The sequence below is a fragment of the Chlorocebus sabaeus genome, chromosome 3 (genome assembly GCF_047675955.1).
Source record: "Chlorocebus sabaeus isolate Y175 chromosome 3, mChlSab1.0.hap1, whole genome shotgun sequence".
Classification (NCBI taxonomy): domain Eukaryota; kingdom Metazoa; phylum Chordata; class Mammalia; order Primates; family Cercopithecidae; genus Chlorocebus; species Chlorocebus sabaeus.
Window position 1 is genome coordinate 4,906,297 of NC_132906.1, and position 24,002 is coordinate 4,930,298.

Sequence of the window (24,002 nt, forward strand, 5' to 3'; positions counted from 1 at the left end):
ATTAGGAGAAATAATAAGCCCAAGTGCTTCCCCAATGGCTGAACTGCTTTTGATGTGTCTGTATTCTGAAGGATTATAAAACATCTTTGTAAATATGGGGTAGAGGCCATAGTTGAACTTGAAACTCTTTTGAGGAGCAGAATGTGTGTGTATACACATGCGCACGTGCCTCATGTTACAAAGGCTTTGTAATGACTGCACTGTTTTTCTAGAGATTTTTCTGGGGGCAAAGAGAAAACTACCTTTACGTACTCTTCAAGTACCTAAAACATTAGAAAAAAGACATAACCAACTTCTTAATTCATGTAATAACAGTTTGAATACCTATGTTTACCAGGAAATTTCAGCTATAGAAATTTAACTGGGAGTTGGGATATAATCAGGCTGTGAACTGCAAAAGAACTTCGTTTATATAAGGGCTCAGCCAACCATGGCCTGTAAAGTAAGACTGGTTTTTACATTTTTAAAGATGTGTGAAGAAGAAGAAGAAGAGGGAGAAGAGAAAGAAGAAGGAGACTATAAGACAGAGACCATATGTGGCCCATAAAGCCTAAAATATTCACCAACTGACACTTTACAGAAAAATTTGCCAACCCTTGATTTATGTAATTGATTTCTATTTTGCAGATGAAGAAACCAAGGCTCAGATGGTAGCCTGCTTACCTAAGCTCACAAGAAGCAGCCTGTTCTATTAAAGGAGAATTGGATTCAAATTTCTGCAGATCTGGCTTCTAATCATATCTTTCATTTGAGCTAATATGGTTTTGTGACTGATAATAAGGTTTCCCTTTTGGCTCTATCATTCTAGAGTTCACAGAGAAATGTCTGCAATGCAATTCTAACATCAACTACCTGGAGTGAGGTCAGACTTTACAGGTTAAGGGCACAGTCCTCTAGAGGATTGTCCATGCTTCAACTACCAGCTGCAAGCTCCGGGGTTCCCAGACCACCTGCACATCTGACCAACTGGCTATATATTCAAGGGTCCCACTGCCCCTTCAAAGAACTCAGAAAAATGCTACACTTATGGTTACAGTTTTATTACAAAGGAGAGAAGTCAGGACCAGCCAATTGGAGACACAGAGGTTGAGGTCTGGGAGGGTCCTGAACATGAAGCTTGTGTGTCTTCAAGGTGTGTCTCTTCCTGGCATATTGATGTGAATCACCAACCTGGGAGGTTCCCCTGAGTTTCAGTGTCCACAGGTTTCTATTGGGGTTTCATTATGTAGGCATTATTAATTGGATCATTGGTCACATGAATTCAACCTCCATCCCCCTTTCCCCTCCCCAGAGGTTGGAAGGTCAGACTGAATCACCCGGCTCAAACCCCCAACCCTCTAACCACATGATTGGCCTTTCTGGGATGGCTGGACCCCATTCTTAAACCATCGAGCAACCCACCATGAGTCATCATCTTAGCATGAGCTCAGGTGTGCACAGAGGGGTCCACCATGAATAACGAAGATGCTCCTATCACTGGGAAATTCCAGGTTTTAGAGGCTGCCTCGCAGGAACTGAAGACAAAGACCAGACATATTATTGCACAACAGTGTCCAAGCCCTGGTCTGACTCCACCTTGACTTTTCATTCTGTGCGTAAGGAGCACAGTTACAGCCTGACTGACGTGGGACGGCCTGTGTGACTGGCGATAGGAGGAAGATGAGGGTGGCCTGTGTGACTGGTGTAGGAAGGAAGATGAAGGTATTTCTTTCCAAAGTGTTTTTTTTTTTTTTTTTTTTTTTTTTTTTTGAGATAATGAAACTTCTTTGCCAGGGAAATGGACTAGATGTGTCTCAGGCATGTTTTGGAGTTTTAAACATTTTGAATTAAGTTAGGGTGAAAATACTGCAGTTTGGAGTTAAGGATTTTGTTTCTGTGTTACTTAAGGCAATGAAACAGTAATAATTTGCCCTAATGTTGACTGTTCTTTTGTGTTTAATCCCTTATTTGAAGTCCTTAACTCCCTGACCTATTTAGTTTATGCTTTTATTTATGTATGTTACATAAAAGTTATTATAAATAAACTAATACATGCATACATATTATTATAATATTTAATATATTGGAGCAAATTTCAAAAACTTCTCAGCATTTTTCATTTTCTTCCCCAAATCCATCTCCATGGAATTTGTTTATGTAATGGATAGAAACTGGGTGTTGTCCTCACTTTTACCTGCTCCCCGACAATGTGAGGTCCGTCATTGTCCCTGCTTCCTCGCCAGTGACTTCCACATTCTTATTGCCACACACACATTCTAAGTGAGTGAAATGATGAGGAATCTGAGTCATTCAGTGAAATGAAAAACATGACCAATCGTGTTTAGAAGGTTGAAAATATGAGAATATACATTTTGTACAATGAAGTGAACGAAGTACATGGAGGAGGCATCAACCAGAGAGCTAGAGCTGGTGGAAGGTGAGCGGCTGGTGGCACTGGAGCAGCTTAGTGAGCATCCCTCCCCTTCCACCCCTCATGCTTCTGTGGGCCACTGGTGTGTCTACTGTAACCGATCTGCTCTCCTCTGCCCTTCCCTGTTCTTCACCTGTCCTCTTATTGCTGGTCTCTGGTGGGCATTCTCTACTATCTCCCTCGATTTCCTAACGTTCTGTTCTTTCTCCAACCCCGGGCAGAAACTTGGAAGGCGGGAGGAGGAGGACAGGGGTGCTTATCTCATTAGTGTTGCACTTCCCACTGACTTTGGGGCTTCATCAAAACCTACTGGCCCAGATGTTGCCCTGAAAACTTCCCTCTGTCAGATTCAACCTCCTGGGTCTGGGTTGTGGCATCTAACAGCATCTGTGCCAGATTATCTAAAATCCTGGGCACCTGGTGGTGATCTACAGGTCAATAGGAATTTGTCCTTCCTCTTTAACCCTTCTTGCTTTTCCATCTTATAGGGGAAAACAGGTTCTCTGCACACTGCTTTACCATACTAGTTAAGATATGTGGTTATGAGAAGTTTATAGAATGATCCAGTGGTGGCTTATGGAACCCAAACCCCCCAATTCAGCTGGGATCTTGGAGAGGACTGGACCTAGGACCCAGAAAACTATTGGGGCTGTTGCCGTGGCTCTTCATGCAGCTTCCTCATCTCTATCTCAGACAAAATCCTTTCTTTGTCTCCTGGTCCACTCAGAGGGTAGAAGATGGCCATCTAGAGACCTGGTGTGTGTACGCTAATAGGTCAGCCACATGCAGAAATGGTCCTTACTAGTTCCCATGTCAAAGTTCCCAGGAGAGAGACCCTTGGTGGCCCAATTTGGAACCAAGTAACCATCCCTGGCCCAAAGAGCTGTAACAAGTAGACGGGATTGCACGGTATAACCCAGCTCGTGGGCTCCCTGGCTTGTATGAGGAAAGAGGTCTGGTTCAAGGGAGACAGACAAGGGAAAGGCTGGTTCAGCGACTGGGTAGGTGCCTTTTAAAGGTACCTACTACATCAGCCTCTTATGTATTCGTTTGACATATTCTTTCAGACCGCCTACTGTGTGCTAGGCATGATCCAGGGCACTCTATCCAGGGATGGAGCTGTGAACAAGACAAAGTCTCTGCCCTCACGGCCTTGACCTTCCACTGTCTTGTCTGCATTTCCACTTGGCAGGGTGGGGGTGGGGGCAAATTTAGTGCTTTTCTCTTTGCTTACTCTTGTTCTCTTAGTTCTTTCCCTTCCCTTTGGTTTCTTTCTCAACTAATAGACATTTATCGAACTCCCACTCTCTGCTGACACGGCGCCTGATTATATGGGGGAGGTGTAAGCGTATACTCATTTTATGTGGTGGTATTTGCAAAATGCATTAACTCAGAATTATCTCATGAGTCTGAATTTGAAACCTTAGTCATAATGTGCTTTGCTGTAGATGGTATAATGTTTCCTTGGGCAATATGTTTTCCACAAATTTTTTGGAAAATATTAATGTTTTTCTCTAATACAGGGTTAGGTTGAGATGAGGCCACTGAGGTAGAAAAAATTTATCTGAATCTCAGGGACAGGTACGGGGTGGTATAACTATTTCTACCTAGAAAAAAATCCCCAGATTTCCCCTGCCATGGTATAGAAAGCTGTGTTGGCCTGAAGCATGCTAGGTAGGTAAGTGGGAGATATTATTCCATTTCATTCCGTCATCACTATTTACTCGTGTCAATAATTTTTTTCACTACAATATTTGTTATCCAACATCTAAATTCTTGTTTGGAAAAGTTATTGTTCCTGTTATTATTTCTATCAGTGATTTTTTTTTTTTTTGTCCCAGTCTTCTTCAAACCTCAGTGGTCTCGTGTTTCTTCCTTTTCTGGTGCACACATTTAAACCTCACCTCCCCAGAGATCTTGCAGAGTTTTCTTTCTTTCTTTTTTTATTTTTGGTAGAGATGAGGTCTTGCTATGTTGCCTAGGCTGGACTCAAACGCCTGAGCTCAAGGAATCCTCCCAACTTGGCCTCCCAAAGTGTTGGGATTACAGGCATGAGCCACTGTGCCTAGCTCACGGTTTTCTTTTGAGAGGTTTCTCATGTCCATCCTTTTATCCCATCCTCCATTTAATTCATGCTTTTATCATCTTGCTTCTAGATTGTAGAACTTATTTCCTACCTGGTCCCCTTATCTGAAAATTCTCCTTTCCTGCTGTTCCCCCTTTGCTGTCACTGCCAGATGCTCTTCTCTCTAGCTCAGAAATCTTCTGTGGCCTCCTGTGACCTTCAGGATGAAGTTCAAGCTTCTGTGCTTGACATTGAGTCATCCACAGTCTGGCCACAGGCTACTTTTTTTGGTGAACTTCTTTTCTCTTTTTTCCCAGTTTGGACCCTCAGGGTTGATTTGTTTTTTTAGTTGGCCCCAATACCATTTTGTCTGCTTGGGCCTTTGCTTAAGCTCTTCTTGCCCTTGCCCACAATGCCCTTCCCTTTCCTAATCCACACCTCACCCACATTGCCAGGCTCTTCTGTCTGTACTCAGAATCTATTCCACCACCTGCCTTCCCCCAGCACAAAGAAGCTGCTGACCTCTGAGCCTCCTTAGCACCTTTGGGCCCACCCTTAGTCACACCCTGGTAAGTAACTATGGTTACACCTTCATGCCTTAATTGAGGGAACATTTTCGAGGGCAGGAACCTGATCTTTTGTTTTTGTGTTCTCAGCGGCATCTAACAAGTGATCCTGACTGGGTGCTCATCAGCATCACTTAGTGAGCTTGAGAAACAAAACACAGTGAGCACAGAATCTGAGAGGGCAGGGCCCAGGAACATTGTGAGAGCTGCACTGGTAATACGAATGCACAGGGGAACTGAGAGCCACTCGGTGAGCAATGAACCACTTTGACCAAGCTCTGTTCAGTGAACCCAGCCTGTCCCTACTGTTCTGGAGCTTAGGCTCCTGGGTGCAGTGAGGCAGAGCATCCATAAATAAACTCAGGTAATGATGATATCTGGTACTGTGGAGGAAGACAAGGCAGGGTAAGTGGGCAGAGAGAAAAGCAATACTTCCATATAGGCTAGCTTCGAAAATATTCTCCATCTGTCTTACATCAGCAAATGCTCCAACACCTGTCCTTCCCTTATTGCAGTCCGGGCGCCCCAGCTGGTGGGCCAGACAGTCTGGAGAAGGGATTCTTGCTCTCTGCTGCCACTTGCTGATGAGTAGTGGACCAAGCAGTGTCCCATGGAGCCAGAAAGACCCCCGAAAGTGGGAGGTTGGAGGGAAGGAGGTGAGGGATCATGTCTGAGTGAGGAATAGCCAGGGCACTGTGGGCACACACAGAAAGCAAGAGGAAAACTGGAGTGTGCCTGGCCTGTGACCAGGGACCCGGCTTGACCCCTGGAGCCTGCATCCACTAGGCGTCCCCATCTGGGTGAAGGGAGAAGCCTTAGCCCATTTCAGACTTAACTCTTACTTAATATTCAGAATAATATGTCAGCTTTCAGTAAACGAGTTTACGTTTCGCTTGTCCCTTTCTTAGGATAAAGATTATCATCCTTCTAATCACTTGAAAAAGATGATGTAGCCAAAACTTTCAAAGTGTTTCTCTTTGACAGTGAAAAGTATTCTTTGTAACAGGGAAGTGAAGGTTTGCTTGTGTAAGATGTCAGTTTTTTAATGATGTGCAACGTCCGTTTCTTTGATAGTTGGAAAGCATGGCAAGTATTAGAGGGCTAATGTATATTTAAGAAAAACAAGATAAGGCTTCATCTGTAGGGTATTAATTTTTCTGAAAAGACGCCTCTTCTCTGAAGGTCACTTCTCAAGCTGGGCAGCCCCTTCTAACAAGGGATGCTGCTTTAGAGTTGGAGATGAGTTTAAGATCTACGTGCCTGTACCAGTTTCAGTAATAACTGGATCCTTCTCTAGGTCTAGGCTGGAACGTCTCAAGTGAAGGTTATTGGGGGGTGGGGGTTTGGGGTCACCCAAAAAGGCTTGACCCATAGGACTGAAATCAAGTGCTGAGCTAGGCTGGCGTGCCACGTAGCCACAGAAACAGTAATTTAAGCAATAAAATGAAAGCTCGCGTGCTGGTCCAGAGCTGGGTTGGGACAGCTAGTGTACTCAGTTCTCCAGGTGCCTGTAGGGAGAAGAGCAGCGGATCCCTTGCAGACCATGGTGGGAGCAAGCCCTTCACCCTGGGGTCTGGGAAGCCCATTTTTACTGCCCAGAGGTGTGCTTTCGCCATCTCTTTCTGCGGTGGCTGCTTGCAGGGTGCATTCCCATTGCTGCTGTCTCTGTTCCTAAGGAAGATCAAAGGAGCCCAGAAAACCCAGTTCCAGAGCTCAGTCCCCAGGACTAGAGGGTACGCTGGGCCAGATGGCTGGGGGTGCCGCTGGCCTTGGCGCCCCCGCAAGATCGCCCTCCCCGGCCCCGCACGCAGCTTGGGCGTCCAGCCCGGCCAGGGCCCTGCAGGGAGGGAGCGCAGGAGCTGGGGGCGGCTCACCCGGGGCGGGGCTCGCTCCATAAGCGCCGGGGGCCGCGCGGGGCGGGGCCGGGGGCGGGGCCGGGGGCGGGGCCGACCGGGGCTGCGGCGGCGGCGGCGGCGTCTCCAGGGGGAGCCAAGGTACAGAGGCGACGCCCGCCTCGCCCGAGCATCCTTCCCCGCTGGTGGCCGCCCGCCCGCGGCCCGCGCTCGCCGCCTCCCGCCTGGCGGTTGACTTCTTTGTGTCGTATTCTCTGCCTGCGCCCTGTCTCTGCAGGACCAGTTCGTTCTTCTTTGGGCTATAAGAAGGCAGAGGATGAGATGTCCCGGGCCACGTCTGTTGGAGACCAGCTGGAGGCACCCGCCCGCACCATTTACCTCAACCAACCGCATCTCAACAAATTCCGCGACAACCAGATCAGGTAGGAGAAGGCGGCCGGCTCGCGCGGAAGGCGGTGGAGTCGCAGCGGGGAAGGGGCTCGCCCTCCTGCGCGGGGCTTGGCCGCGCACCTGGCCGGGCCCCCGTCCGTCTCCGGAGCCTTCCGCGGCCCCCTCCCCACCCCGCCAGCCCGCAGTGCAGCCCCGCGCTTCCAATGGGCTCGTGCGAACGCAGCCCTCACCGTCCTCTCCTGCGCATCCGTTCTGCGCCCAGCCTGCCTGTGAGCCCTGAGAAGTTTTCCCTTTCATGTCACCGACAAAAATGAGGTCTCTGCTCTTTTCATGCCTGGGCTTCCTTCCCGGAACCCCCTTCTAGCCTTGTTTTAAGCCAGTTGATAGCTCTCTTTAGCAATTTGCAGACCGTACTGTGGGGGACGTGCTTCATCAGGGAATCCCACAAGTCACAAGGACTCACATTCAGTTGTCAGTGGTCCACGACAGTTGTTAAGAGGTCTTCATTTGCTGGGAAACTTTGCCCAGAGTTAGCAGAAAGATGGACAGAAGCTAGCGTTTAAATGTCTACTTTTGCTGGCGGCTATGTCACACACTCTGGCTATAGCAGCTTAGTGAATCTTCATAACCTCTTGAAGCAGGTCAGGAGACTGGAATATAAAGATGCTAATAATGTACCTATAGTCATACAGCTCCTAAATGGCAGACCTGGAAATTGAACCCAGCCCATCTGACTACTAAGGGTAAATTTGTTTTCTGCTGTGCAAAGCTAGTTCTTTAGCACGGGTGTGTGTACATTTTCAAATTTCATTAAACTTTCAGGCTTAAACAACTTTGTATCTGGGAGTGACTTCAGAGGATGTAGTTCTGTGAGCTGCTCAGATCACCGTGCTTGGGTGTAGAGAAGTTCAGTGATTTATCAGGTTACACATAGATTATTGACAAACCTGAGTTCCAATCCAGGGTTCTTTTTTGAAATACAAAAACTTTGTTATGTGTTCAAGTATTCCACTACCGCACTCACACTTGTACAGACGTCTTAGCCTGACATCTTTCTGTAGAAAGGTCAGGCTGTTGGACATTATTGGGGTAGAATAATGGTGCATATTATATGGAGGTGGAATTTTCACTTATTAAAGGGGTGTCAGATTATGCAGCTTTATTTTGGGTTTTAAGAATGACAGTTGGACATATTTTATACTTAAAAGTGTAACTTGGAAGAATAGCTGAGTCCCCATTTCAGAATGTGTGGGCTTCGTTTAAGATACAGAGCATCAACCACAGGGAGTTACCACTTCACTAACTAGGGTGACTCCAATCAAAAAGACAAATAACAAGTATTGACGATGATTTAGAGAACTTGGTACCCTCATGCATTGCTGTTGGGGGTGAAAAACGATGGAGCTGCTTTGGAAAACAGTTTGGTAGTTCTTCAAAAGGTTCAGTGTAAAGTTACCGTATGACCTAGCCATTCCACTCCTGGGTGTATCTGCCCAAGAGAAATGAAAACCTATGTCCACACAGAAACTTGTATACATATATTTCACAGCAGCATTATTATTATCACAGCCCAAAAGTAGAAATAATCTAAATGTCCATCAGCTGATAAATGCATAAATACAATGAAGTATATCCGTACAATGGAATACTATTGGGCCATAAAAAGGAATGAAATGTTGACACATTGTACAACATGGATGAGACTTGAAAGCATTATGCTAAGTAGAACAAGCCAGTCACAAAAGGCCTCATAGTGCATGATTCCATTTATATGAAGTATCCAGAAGAGGCAGATTTATAGAGTTATGAGGTAGATTCCTGGGGAAGGAGAAGAGGGAAAAGGTTGGAGGGACGTGGGAATGACTGTGAATGTGGCTGAGGTTTCATTTTGGGGTGATGGTTGCACAACTCTGTGACTTTACCTAAACCATTTGGAATCCTGCCCTGCTCATATAGTTCCATTTCTTCACACCTTCTCATATGTGTTTCTATTGAATTGCTTTCAAAAAGGTGATTTTCTAAAATATATACACTGTGTAAGGATATGGGAATTGAAGAGCTACTTTTCTTTTTACACTCTAGTGTGTTTTCAAGTTGTATTTTTGCTTAATTCCTATTAATTCTTTTAATTTTGTTATCCATTTGTGTATGCCTAAGTCTGGGAGAATAAAATAGAGACCTTTGTTTTTGTCTAAATTATTTTGTTTTAATGGAAGAGAAAGATTTTTTATTTTTTTTTGTGAAATGGAGTCTTGCTCTGTCCCCCAGGCTGGAGTGCAGTGGTATGATCTCGGCTCACTGCAACCTCCGCCTCCTGGGTTTAAGTGATTCTCAGCCTCCCAGTTAGCTGGGATTACAGGTGCCTGCCACCGTGCCCGCTAATTTTTGTATTTTTAGTAGAGATGGGGCTTTGTTATGTTGGCCAGGCTGGTCTCAAACTACTGACCTCAGGTGATCTACCCGCCTCAGCCTCCCGAAGTGCTGGAATTACAGGCGTGAGCCACCACGCCCAGCTGGAAGGTAAAGATTTTTAAGAGCACTGATAATGGAGCTTCACTACCTGTTCTGTAATCAAGATTGAAAGTTGACCCAGACTGATTGTCCTATTAGCCAGAGGGATTCCGAGTGGCTGCCTGCTGTGCAGTTTCATTTGTACTGTTTTGAGAGAGCCAGAGTAAGTTGTAGATGTACAGTGGATCGGTTAGGAATAAAGTAGGCAGTTACCAACTATTCTATTTAAAGCTTTATATAAGTATATAATTGAATTAGTTGAAATATATTACAATTCGTATAATTTCTGAGTTCATGGCTTATACTGTGAGCATAAGTTTCTGTGTGCACTGGATAGGGGCTAAGAAATTAAAATGTGGTCCTTGAGTGTTTGGTTCACCTTGACTGTGTGTTTAAATAGGAATTACTAATGGTGATCAGTGACTTGTAGTTCTTTAAAAAATCGATTATAGGCCAGGTGTAATGGCTAACCTGTAATCCCAGCACTCTGGGAGGCCAAGGTGGGTGGATCACTTGAGGCTAGGATTTGAGATCAGCCTGGCCATCATGGCAAAACTCCATCTCTACCAAAAATACAAAAATTAGCCGGGTGTGGTGGTGCGTGCCTGTAGTCCCCAGCTATTCGAGAGGCTGCGGCACAAGAATCACTTGAATCCAGGAGGCAGAGATTGCAATGAGCCAAAATCACACCACTGCACTCTGGCCTGGGCGACAGAGCAAGACTCTGTCTCAAACAAACAAACAAACAAACAAACAAAAATGATTATAAAGCTTCTTAGCATTATGGTTTAAGGATTTTAGAAAATGTCGAGCTATGTTATTTTAGCACTTTAATGTTACTGAACTCACGTTTTATCATAATGATTTTTAAAAATAAGGCGTTTTATCTTGGCCATGAATGTTTGCTAAAAGTTAGTAAAGCTATTCAAAGGAATATTTTTTTTTTTTTTTGAGACGGAGTCTTGCTCTGTCGCCCGGGCTGGAGTGCAGTGGCCGGATCTCAACTCACTGCAAGCTCCGCCTCCCGGGTTTACGCCATTCTCCTGCCTCAGCCTCCCAAGTAGCGGGGACTACAGGCGCCCGCCACCTCGCCCGGCTAGTTTTTTGTGTTTTTAGTAGAGACGGGGTTTCACTGTGTTAGCCAGGATGGTCTCGATCTCCTGACCTCGTGATCCGCCCGTCTCGGCCTCCCAAAGTGCTGGGATTACAGGCTTGAGCCACCGCGCCCGGCCCAAAGGAATATTTTTATAAAAGGATAAAGGATTTGTTTTTTAATATAATTTTTCTGGAGAAAAGGTTAATGGTTTTCTTAGAGGCAGGGGCATGGAGAGTTTATCCCAGTTCATTTGCCCCTAAATTGAGTTCTTTGAAAAGAAGGGAGCACATGGGATAGATGAGGCTCAGGCTAGTCTGCGGACTCAGGGCTGTCTGACTTACCTGAATGTTGTACCCCCTGGCAGGCCTGTCCCCTCTGGAACAGAGTTCTCTCCCCTACTTTCCTCAACCCCAAGCCCGTTTTGGCTTGAAACCCTCTGGATCATAGCAGTTGCTCTGCACTTCCCTTTCTGGGCAGCTGGCGTTTGACTAGGAATGGGAGTTTGATGCAGAGGAAGGGAGGGCAGCGAGGGGCGACATGCTGTCATTCAGGACAGGAATTCCATGGCCCAAGGTTACTGGAATGGAATTGATGTGACTTAAAAAAGAGGGTGGGTCTGGGGAAATGCCTAGAAAGCAGGAGTGAGGTCCCCTCTGGGGTCCACTGTGGCCTTAGCACCCCCAGGGGAGTGCACTACATGAGAACTCCAAATTCTGCCCAATTCGTTGAATTTTGGGGAGGGACTGTGCCATGTATGTAGATGTCTCACCAAACCTTGTTCTTGTTCTTGACACTGAAAGTAACACCAGTGTTTGATCCGAAGCCTGTGGTAGGTTTATTAAGCTTTTCATTATTGAAGCCAATGAATTCAGATGATCATAATGATGGAGAATTATGAAGTAGTCTTTTTCTACTAGGGATTGATTTTCTAGGACCTTAACTATGAGAACAATAACTTTCCTCATCCTCTAGAAGTGAATAGTAATTAATGGGATTCGATGTTTATGCACATATGTAGGATTATGTATGTGTCCACCTAACAAGATCTCCTTTTCCTGAAGTGTACAATCATATCTCCTTTCAAATGTTTTAAAGTTTTTAGTGCATAATTCAGCCATCTAAAGTATACAATTCAGTGATTTTTAATATATTCATAGAGTTGTGCAACTATCATCACAGTCAATTTTGGAACATTTTCATCACCTCCAAAAGAAATATTATACTCTAGCTGTCATCTCCCATCCCTTCCTCCCCCCACCCCTAAGGAACCACAAATTTACTTTATATTTCTATAGATTTCCCTGTACTGGACATTTTGTATAAATAGCATCATATCCTTTTAAGTTAAATATGAAATGCTTACAAAAGCTCACTATTTAGAGGAAATGGGTGGTGAATTTTTAATTTTATATATCTAAATTTTCAAAAACGTTTAAAGTTAAAATGTTTTTTTCCCCCAGAAAAATCTTGAAATAATGTACTGATCAAAGGAATGAGCAATACTTACGTCATCACTATCAGACATATGTAATCTTTCTCTGCGATTCTCAGCATGCCATTTGAAATAGTGAATTTCAAAGCCATAAGGCAGTTTTCTTCAATATTTGAAATGAGGTCTTCAAAGCTAGTTAGGAATGTTTACAGTTACTCAGTTTTGAATGACTCATTCATTTCAGGTGGGCGTTTTAGCTAGCAAAAACTTAATTACAGTGATAACTCGAGCTTTGTCAAGTTACTGCATTTCTTCAGGTTGGTTTGCCTTAAAGGAAAATTACTTCATGTAAATTTTTGATAAATTTTTGTTGGCTTTGCCAAGGTAAATTTTAAATAGAGTATTACCTTTGCAGAAAAAGGAATTGAGCACTGTGTGCTAGGTTGGTACAGTATCATTGTTTATAATATTATGCTGAGATCCTAAGGTTTTTTTACCTTGTTTTTTTGGTTGTTTTGTTTTAACTTATATTTTAGGTTCAGGGGTATGTGTGCAGGTTTGTTATACAGGTAAACTCATGTCATAGGGGTTTGTTGTACATATTATTTCATCACCCAGATACTAAGCCTAGTATTCAATAGTTATTATTATTATTATTATTACCTGAGACAGAGTCTCACTCTCTTGCCCAGGCTGGAGTGCAGTGGTGCAATCTTGGCTCACTGCAACCTCTGCCTCCTGGGTTTGAGCCTCAGCCTCCTGAGTAACTGGGATTACAGGCATGTGCCACCATGCCTGGCTAATTTTTATATTTTTAGTAGAGACGGGGTTTCGCCATGTTCGCCAGGCTGGTCTCAAACTCCTGACCTCAGGTGATCCACCTGCCTTGGCCTCCTAAAGTGCTGGGATTACAGGTGTGAGCCACTGTGCCCGGCCTTAATAGTTATTTTTTCTGCACCTCTTCCTTCTCCCACCCTCCACCCTCAAGTAGGCCTCAGTGTCTGTTGTTTCCTTCCTTGTGTCCATGAGTTCTCACCATTTAGCTCCCTTTTGTAAGTGAGAACATGCGATGTTTGATTATCTGTTCCTGTGTTCGTTTGCTAAGGATAATGGTCTCCCCCTTAATCCACGTTCCTGCAAAAGACATGATCTCATTCTTTTTTATGGCTGCGTAGTATTCCATAGTGTATATGTACACTTTCTTTATCCAGTCTGTCATTGATGGACATTTAGGTTGATTCCATGTCGTTGCTGTTGCGAATAGTACTGCAGTGAGCATTGGAGTCCATGTACCTTTATGGTAATAGGACTTATGTTCCTCTGGGTATATACCCAGTAATAGGATTGCTGGGTTGAATGGTAGTTCGGTTTTTAGCTCTTTGAAAAACCTCCAAACTGCTTTTCACAATAGTTGAACTAATTTACACTCTCACCAACAGTGTATAAGTGTTCCCTTTTCTCTGCAACCTCACCAGCATATGTTAGTTTTTGGCTTTTTCAATAGCCATTCTGAGTGGTGTGAGATGGTATCTCATTGTGGTTTTGATTTGCGTTTCTCTAATGTTCGGTGATCGTGAGCATTTTTTTTCATATGTTTGTTGGCTGCATGTGTGTCTTCTTTAGAAAAGTGTCTGTTACATCCTTTGTCCACTTTTTAATGCTGTTGTTAGTATTTTGTTCTTGTAAATTTGTTTCAGTTCCTTATAGATGCTGCATATTAGACCTTTGTCAGATGTACAGTTTGCATATATTTTCTCCCATTCTGTAGGTTGTCTGTTCACTCTGTTGATAGTTTATTTTGCTGTGCAGAAGCCCTTAAGTTTAATTAGATGGGATCATAATTCTAAAAGAATATTTTTGTCTTAAGGAATAAAAAGAATAAAATAATCTTCAATAACCAATTGGTCCATGAATAGTGGAGAGAGATTATATATGTGGTACTAGATTCAATGTCACTGAGTCCTGTGAGGTTGAAGAATTCTCTCAATGTTTTAATGCTACAGAATTTATGTAGGATCTGGTCTTAATGCACAAGCTGCTTATAGTTTAGCAAAGGAGCAATACCAGCATCCTAGTTAGAATCACAACTTTCTTTTTTTTGAGATGGAGTCTCACTCTATTGGCCAGGCTACAGTGAACTCCACTCACTGCAAACCTCTGCCTCCTGGGTTCAAGCGATTCTTCTGCCCCTCAGCCTCTCGAGTAGCTGGGATTACAGGCACCTGCCACCACGGCCGGCTAATTTTTGCATTTTTGGTGGAGAACGAGGTTTCACCATGTTGGCCAGGCTGGTCTCGAACTCCTGACCTCAAGTGATCCTCCTGCCCTTTCCTCCCAAAGTTCTGGGATTACAGGCATGAGCCATGACGCCTGGCAGAATCATAACTTTTTTTGATTGATGTAAAGATCATTATCTTAAAAACCAGGTTTACATAATCTCTGGTTTGAGACTGCAGTCTTTATCAAGCTTGGCAAAGGTAAAAGTATTCCTTATCAAGAGTAATTGCTGATGTTGAAAATAGTCTCCAGATTTTCCTTCTGGGTATACCGCTTTTGGGTTAGAAGCAGATACACTTGGGTAATTTCCAAGCCAGGCACTGTATTTTCTGAACGTGAATGGCACCACAATCCTGAGTTCTTATTTTGGATGTACCAGCAGCAATTAATGCCACAGAAGAATCTTGTAATGAGAACTGTTATCAGCTTTACACCCCTGGACAAGTCTTTTGAGGAATCCTGCAGATGAAAATATTGGAATTGAGGGAGCTTTGGCATAGTACATTCCAGGTAACCATTGAATGTGTGAGCTTTCTTGAAGCATATTTTTAGCAACAGAAAAGCCTGTCAGCGTTGGACTAGTTTTATATTTGGTGTTTCTAAGGGAACAGCAAATGTCTGAGAGGACAGACTTTCATGGTGATTTCTTTATCAAGTTGACCCCTGTGTGGGTGGATAATGGAGCCCAGTTTGAATTTGACCAAAGAAATATCTGTGCCATTCCCACTGTTTAAAATAGGTAAAGGCATTTGGTTTGAGAATTTTGGCCAGTAATTTATTTCCCCTCTCTCCTCTTCCCAAATTCTGTTAACTCTTATTGTCTGCTGTGAACTTGGGAGCATTTATGATTCTTGATTAAAAAGAATTAAGCATCAGGATTTGTGAGACAAATTAAAATTCAACCAGAATCGGAAGAGACCCAAGACATGTCAGGTAAGTACTGTGTGGGTCCCTGGATTGGATTCTGGAACAGAAAAGATACATTGGTGGAAAAACTGGTGAATCTTGAATAAAGTCTGTAATTGGATTAGCATTGTTGCAGTGTTACTTTCTTAGTTTTGGTAATTGTGCTATGGTGATGTAAGATGCTAACATTGTGGGGAAACTGGGCGAAGGATAGATTTCAGCTCTATTATTTTTGCAACTCTGCTACAAGTATACAATTTTCAGCCAGGTGTGGTGGCTCACACCTGTAATCCCAGCACTTTGGGAGGCTGAGGTGGGCAGATCACCTGAGGTCAGGAGTTCGAGACCAGCCTGGCCAACATGGTGAAACCCCATCTCTACTAAAAATACAAAAATTAGCCAGGCATGGTGGCGGGCACCTGTAATCCCAGCTACTCAGGAGGCTGAGGCTGGAGAATTGCCTGAACCCAGGAGGCGGAGGTTGCAGTGAGCAGAGATCGCACCACTGCACTCCAGCCTAGGTGACGAGAGTGAAACTCCGTCTCAGAAAAAGAAAAAAAGTGTACAATTTTCTCAAAATTAAACAAATCTTAAAATCAACTAGAAATGCTAAACTCTTGTTTTTCTGTTGAATACTTTGGTAAATGTTTGGGTCTTTAATTGGAAACAGACACGATTTTGAAGGGAAGATGGTCAGACGGAAAAAGGATCAATGTATTCATGTTTGTTGTGATGAGTAGATGGGAAAACCCTTACTCTCTGGGCATCAAGGAATTCCCTGTGCTCACAAACAGCACCAAAAGTTTGTTTGCATAATGTCTGATCTAGTTGCTTAAGTTGAAAAACTAGGTAGCAAAGTAGACTGCTCTGTTTCTGCTCAGTTTAGTCATGTGAGCTTCTGTGTCGTTATCCAGAAAGTTGCATCTAAGTGTTTGTTCTACTACTTCTGGCTGAGTCACTCAACAGACAGCAAAAGCTGACTCAGAAATGCTAATCAGCAACCCTTTCAAGAGGGACAATGCTTAGAGAGAACAAAAGGAGAGGTCTGACCATTGTGGGGATGTAGGGATGTTTAACAAAGAAATTTCCTGAAATCCATGAGGTTGGGTTTGGTCATTCAAATGCTGACCCATTCTTTTCTCTTAAATGAAAGCCAGCTCTTCAAAACTGAAATCATATGTTTTTAGCCGGTACTATTTTGTATTAGATGTCATTAAAAATGATTTCGGGCTGATTTTGGGATGGCATTAGTCACTCTGATGGATTATTCTACGCATATTCAGTATACGTATAACATATACTATCACTCGAAAGACTTTTGGAGACGGCTGGCAGGTTTCAGCTTAGAAAAGACTTCAGCTTGGGAGTGGACCTAACTCTCATGTAAATTCTCTGTCTATATCAGTGGTCTCCAAAACTTTTTCGTTGGATGTCCCATTTGTACATTTTTTTTTCTTTTTCTTTTTCTTTTTGAGACAGAGTCTTGCTCTATCACCAGGCTGGAATGTAGTGGTATGATCTCGGCTCACTGCAACCTCTGCCTCCTGGGTTCAAGTGATTCCCCTGCCTCAGTCTCCCAAGTAGCTGGGACTACAGGCGCGTGCCACCACGCCTGGGTAATTTTTTTGTATTTTAGTAGAGATGGGGTTTCACCATTTTGGCCAGGATGGTCTCGATCTCCTGACCCCATGATCCACCCTCCTCAGCCTCCCAAAGTGCTGGGATTACAGGCGTGAGCCACCGCACCTGGCCTGTAAAATTTTTTAGCATGAACCTTTAATATTTATATTTTATATTTAAAACACCCGTATACATGTGCTATCCTTGTTATTACTGAAGACCCAGTACGTATTTACCAAGATTCTCTGTTAAGAATTGTGGATGTAAATACATATTGTTCAGTCTTCTCTATTATTTTGAATTTTTTGGCCGATTTGTCAGATTTAATTAAATTACCCTAATGTTTAACCTAGTAAAATGGTTTTAAAGAGCTTTTACTAGGAATGTAAGTGTCAATTCTGCTGCTGTTTATTTTCTTGTAATTCCATTATTCATCAGTATCATTTCCAATTTGTGGTTTTGTTGCATGACTCTTAAGCCATTTGTTCTTTTGGGAGGGTTAATTTAGTTTAAATTAGATAAAGTGATCCATGACTCCACCTAGCTGGGACCTGGAAATTGAAATGTGTAGTAGTAAGGAGAGAGACAGACAGGGAGGGTGCCACCGTTGTCCCTGTATTAGCCCAGGCTGCCATAGCAAAATACATAGACTGGGGAGCGTAAGCAGGCATTGGTCTTCTCATAATTCTGGAGGCTGGAAGTCCAAGATCCGAATGCCAGCATGATCCGTTTCTGGTGAGGGCTCTCTCCTAGCTTGCAGATAGCTGCCTTCTTGCTGTGTCCTGCTGGAACAGAGAGAGTGAGCAAGAGCAAGAGTGAGGGAGAGACAGAGTGAGCGCTCTCTGTCTCTAGTAAGGGCACTAATCCCATCTTGAGGGCCCCACCCTCGTGACCTCATCTAATCCTATTGATCTCCAAAAGGGCCCAACAATAGGATCCCATCACACTGGGGGTTAGGGCTTCAACATACGAATTTTAGGAAGGACACAGTTCAGTCCATAGCACTGCTTACCCTTCCCATTTAAGGAGGTTCCTCTCCAGCCACATTACGTAGTATCTTGTTGGGACACCAATGTCAGTGCATTTAATAAGTGTTCCTGAAGCTTATTTTTTGAAGGTATATATAAATATAAGCTCTGATAGCGTCCTCCCAAACCCCACTTGGGAGCCACCTGCTTTAGATTCAGCTGATTAGGGCCCTCCTTCCTTAGAGGAAAGCCATCTGGTCAGACCCGGTCTGACTTTTACTTTAGGCCCCAGGAACTCTGCGACTGATCATAAGTCTTGTTCCTTAAGTATCATTCGTAATCCTACATTTGGTATATGTGAGGTAAGCATTGCAGTCCCTCTCTGTCAATAATTGGGGGTGTGTGGTTAGTGGCAGCACTGCAGGGGTGGGAAAGTAGAAGGATGGGGCAAAGCTGCTGGTAGAGACCAATGAGCTGGGCCTGAAAGATGAGTAGGAGTCAGCCTGGAAACTTGGGTGGGGCTTGGTGGGGAGGGCAGGCCAGACATGGGGAACCCCACGTGCAGAGGTGCAGAAGAGTGTAATGGCCATGTGTATCTTCCTGGAAAAGATGTGGAAGAAGAAGGTGATGTGGTTTGGCTCTGTGTCCCCACCCAAATCTCATACTGAATTGTAACTCCCATATTTCCTATGTGTTGTGGGAGGGACCTGGTGGGAGATGATTGAATCACGGGGGCGGTCTCCCCCATGCTGTTCTCGTGGTAGTGAATAAATCTTATGAGATCTGATGGTTTTATCAGGGGTTTCCACTTTTGCGTCTTCCTCATTCTCTCTTTGCCTGCTGCCATCCATGTAAGATGGGACTTGCTCCTCCTTGCCTTCCACCATGATTGTGAGGCTTCCCCAGCCATGTGGAACTGTAATTCCAATTAAACCTCTTTCTTTTTTAAATTGTCCAGTCTTGGGTATGTCTTCATCAGCAGCGTGAAAACAGACTAATACAGAAGGGATGATGGACAAAGTGCTGTGAAAGGCCAGGCTACTGGAGACGGGCTGCCGTAGCCAGGAAAAGCTTTTACGGGCCAAGTGACAAAGTGATAGTACTCGGGTTTGAGGTGCGCGGCCGCCTGCTCGGCATTTGGAATAAGCACATGAGGCTGCCGTCATTGCCCAGGAAGAGGCGCAGGGCTGTACTGCTGCAGGAGAAGAGAATCACTCGGGGTGGTTAGCAGAGGGGCTGTGAGTGGACAGCACTAGGCAAGCGTGATTCCCAGGTTCCAGTGTTCGTGACGGGGAAGGCGTTCATGCTGTTTCTTGTGTTTCTGAGTTTTGTTTTGAACTATTTTGAACTGTGGGTTGGGGCAAGGTGATTGACCTCAGAATAACAGAAAGCCCCTTTCACCCCAGTATGAGACCACCCGGGGAAGCAGAGATACACGTATAGGGGACGACCTCTATTGGCTGCGTCATGAAGGAGCTCCTTCCTCCAGCAAGGTGGGGGCAGCACTGGCTCTATTGGAGAGACACCAAACTTTTGACAGATCTTTCTCTACCTCTAGATCTGTTTGGTTTCAAGATACTCCAGTTAGTAAACTGGAAGTAGAATAATGTCATCGCTTGTAGCATGGTGAGAATTAGATGAGAACAGCTGGGCACAGTGGCTCACGCCTGTAATCCCAGCACTTTGGGAGGCCAAGGCGGGAAGATTGTTTGAGGTCAGGAATTTGAAACCAGCCTGGGCAACTTAGTGAGACCCTATCTCTACAAGAAAAAAGTAATTAGATGAGAATGTTGCTGTTTAAGGCCGCACTGTGTAAGAGCTCACAGACTCACACGGAGTTGCTCAGTGCCACCAGTTAACTGGTTATTACGAATGTTGTTCTTCTTTGCCGCTCATTTTGCTCTCCAATTCGTTGATAACCAAAACAATCAATTATAAGCTGTGACTCAGGGAAAAGGGAAGTGGACTTGCGTATTACTCTGCCCGAGAGTTATACGTTGCCAAGAGGAGAAATATGCAGGCTGAAGAATCACAAAGTACGTTTTGGGCATTAGGGTCTTTTGTACGTATATATTTTCTAGCCTGTAACTGCTAGGAGCAAGCAGGCTGGACTGCGAGCATAAGGCGAGTCTAAAATGTGTTTGAGTGTGCATGTGTGGATTGGTGTTGAATCAAGATACTGGCTTCTTCTTTCGGTGTCGTGAAAGAACACAGTTGCATATAAATTCACATTAAATTCACTGACACCTCCTCCCGCGAACAAACACCAAGATTCTTTATCATAGAATGGTTAAAACCTTAAACTTGACCCACATGTATGACTAGAGTTTTATTGAATTGCAACTATGAAGTCTACATCTGTGTCTTTCTACCCTCCCTCCTTTTTCCCTTCCATCTTGTTTGGGACAACCAACTTTTTGGCTCTGTGGGGCTCTGCTTTGAATATCTCTGAGGAACTTGGCACTGTGCATAATATGGAAACTGAATACTTAATTGTAGATTCAATGACATAAAGGAATATTATTTTTTTTAAAAATTTTTTCTTTTTTTGAGGCAGAGTCTCACTCTGTTGCCCAGGCTGGAGTGCAGTGGTGCGATCTTGGCTCACTGCAACCTCCTGCTCCCGGGTTCAGGTGATTCTCCTGCCTCAGCTTCCTGAGTAGCTGGGACTACAGGCGCCCACCAGCAGGCCCTGCTAATTTTTTTTTGTATTTTTAGTAGAGATGGGATTTCACTATGTTGGCCAGGCTAGTCTTGAACTCCTGACCTCAAGTGATCCACCTGCCTCAGCCTCCCAAAGTGTTGGGATTACAAGCTTGAGCCACCGCACCCAGCGGGAATATTCTTTAAATTATTGAATAAAAGATATGACTCTTCTGTTTTGATCCGAGTGAAAGGTGGAAGTTTTGAAAGTATTGCTGTCTAGCATATGAAACATGTTACCAGGCTTGACAGTTTAAAAATAGAGCTCTGTATTTTAAAACAGTAAGGCCATTTGCTGAGTAGTATCACAATTGTTTCTCTAGTACTCAGCCTTGTTAAAACTGCCTCATACTCATGTTTAATGTTACCTTTACAAATTAGAATTCATTAACGGTTCTAACATCGATGTACCAGAGTAAGTTGAATGATTTCACATAATGAAGATGCTGTGGTGAGGCAGAAATATGAACTTCTCTCAGTATCACTGTTTTGACTGCCAGCTGTCATGCGGTTTCAACACTACACCTATTTTAACAAAGTTTTTTTCACTGTATAAGATTAGACATAGCAGAGGAAGTAATTTTAAGTACAGGATAGTGCACGTGTGTGTGTATTGGGGAGGTACCACCATTATTCTCTGTACATGGGTTAGTCCTATTTGTAAGCCAAACATTGTGGACATTGGAAGGTCAAAAAACTCCAAGACAGAAAATAACATAAGGGAAGATTTCTTCTCATACTTTTACCAACCTCCTTCCACTGCTTTATGTAAATGTGTACACACATAGGCACATGCCATATCTTTCAACCCTTATAATTCACCGGGCCTACACATGAACATCTGTCTTCCTGAGGGACACACCAGTTCACCTGGAAAATCATTCTAGTCCACAGTGAGTGAGTGGTGAAGGTTCTTCCCCTACATTGAGGCTTCCTGTGAATCCCAGACAGTGGTTCTAGACTGTGGCCGACACATAAGCGGCAGTGGACCCGTAACAACTGCAAACATGTTTAATCACTATAACAAAACGTTAGTTCTCACATCATATTTGAGTTAGTATTGAACTGTCAGGAATTTAGTAGTTCTCTTAATGTTGAGTTTGGTAGTCATAGACTCATTTATAGAGATGACTCTTCAGGGCTGTCCTAGGGAGCGTATGTGGCCTCCTCATGTGTTGTTGGGTCTTCTGTTACATCGCTTGGAAAGAGTGAGTTTTCTTATTCCACCAATTGACAACATTGCTCCTATACTCAACAAAAATTCAAATGAGAGTTGGAAAAGCTTTCAATTTTTTGCCCCTAAAATTGTACCCCCAAACTCCAAAACTCCACGTTAGTATGTACGAAGTCTGAGGAAATGCTGAGAAAGCTGGAGACTATCTGTTACCTGCTGACAGTGTTTTCATGTGTCTAGTTCACCTTCTGGGGTCCTTCTATGTCTAGTTTTATGGTCCCTTTGCTAGTATTTTCTATGGATGGTTGATGGGTGCCATGTGCAATGCAGTATTCCAAACTTTTTTTTTTTATCATGTGTCATGCACTTAAGTAGACAAGAAACTGTTTTCAATTCAGTGCTGGTGTTTGCTACAGAGTTAACTATGTTTTTTATAGAAATCAACCTGTGATATTTGTAAAGATTTTAGAATAGTAGATTATAAGAAAGTTAGCTGACTTGGATTTTAAACCATACTACTTTTTATATAAATAGTTTAAAGATATTGATTGGGATATAAACCCAGGCATTCGAGCTGGCAACAGCTACCCTTTTTGGGTCCTCTCCCTTTGTATGGGAGTTCTGTTTTCACTCTATTAAATCTTGCAACTGCAAAGAAAAAAAAAAAGATACTGATTTAGCATTCTTCACAGCCAAGTATGCTTTCTTATATATCCTGAAGATAGATTGATTATGCATCATTTTTTTGAACTATTGTGTTAAGGGGCATGATTAATTTTGATATTTTGAAATACTACCATTAGAAAAAATGAAGGCAGTCAGAATATGTAGCCCATTAAAAGAAACTTATGTGCTGCTTACTTTCTGAAATACATGGAATATTTTAAAATTAGGACAGCATCAACATGGCTCCACATATGCTCGTGGAATAATTGTTATAATATAACAAATAGAGGCTGGGTGTGATAGCTCACACCTGTAATCCCAGCACTTTGGGAGGCTGAGGCAGGTGGTTCACCTGAGCTCAGATTTTGAGACCAGCCGGGGGCAACATCGTGAAACTCCATCTCTACCAAAAGTACAAAAAATTAGCTGAGCATGGTGGTGCATGCCTGTGGTTCCAGCTACTCGGGAAGCTGAGGTGGAGGATTGCTTGAGCCTGGGAGGTAGAGGTTAAAGTGAGCTGAGATTGCACCACTGCACTCCAGCCTGTGTGACGGACCAAGACCCTGTCTCAATTAAAAATATTAGTAGTAACAATATAACAAATAGAGCTGTGGCTGAGTTCTGTAGAAGTGACGAGCTATGTAGTAACTTCTAAGATGTATTATCTGCTTAGTAAGACTTGAAAGACAGTCTCTGACTAAAAAGGTGAATTGTTTTGTAAAACCTTTTTGCCAAGGTTTATGTTCTCCATAAAATTCTCAAATACAATTTTGTGGAGTCTTTGCAGAATGATGTCAGTGCTAGTATTTACTTTTCTTTCCCGTTCTCATTCTTGGCATGTTTTTATTCCACAGGCTGTCACATACCTCTCATTTTCTGTTTTGTGCATATAAAGGTAACTTGGTTGGCGAATCCGTGATATATAGATCAGGTATTTTATTTTTAGCCTTACATTGCATAAGAAAAATCTAGGTTCATTTGGTCTGGGGCGGGCTCTGATTTCTGTTTGCAGTCAGCATTCCTGGTGATTTTGTTGAAGGTGGTCCTCATCTGCTGTCACCCTCATGTAATGATGCATAGTTCATAGGAATTTTGTGAAGGTTAAATGAGTTAATATGCATAAGGCACTTAAAACAGCACCTTACTGAGTGCTTTATAAATTCTGCTATTGCTGTCATTTGCATTTTAGATAGTGTGTTTGACAATAACTCTCCCACCAATTTTGGAATGTACCACTTGAGTTTTACAAAAAAACCAGGTTTTGACTTGCATTAGTAGAGATTAAAAGGTAAGGTGCATATCGAATAGGATGAATGTGTTTCAGGAACAAACTAGAAATGTTTCCTTTTTGCACTAACCTGATTT

General features: G+C 43.4%; 1 protein-coding gene across 2 annotated transcripts in view; it reads left to right on the plus strand.

Annotated features, from left to right (window-relative positions):
• The window catches only part of ATP8A2 (ATPase phospholipid transporting 8A2), a 636,199-nt gene that overhangs the window by 86,839 nt on the left and 525,358 nt on the right, over nt 1-24,002 (plus strand). The window contains exon 2 of one of the 2 annotated variants that reach the window (XM_008021766.3): nt 7,172-7,316. The exons of the other annotated variant lie outside the window; for it this stretch is intronic. Coding sequence (XP_008019957.3) covers nt 7,172-7,316 — 145 coding nt within the window. The remainder of the gene's footprint in view (nt 1-7,171; nt 7,317-24,002) is intronic. 2 annotated transcript variants of the gene reach the window in all.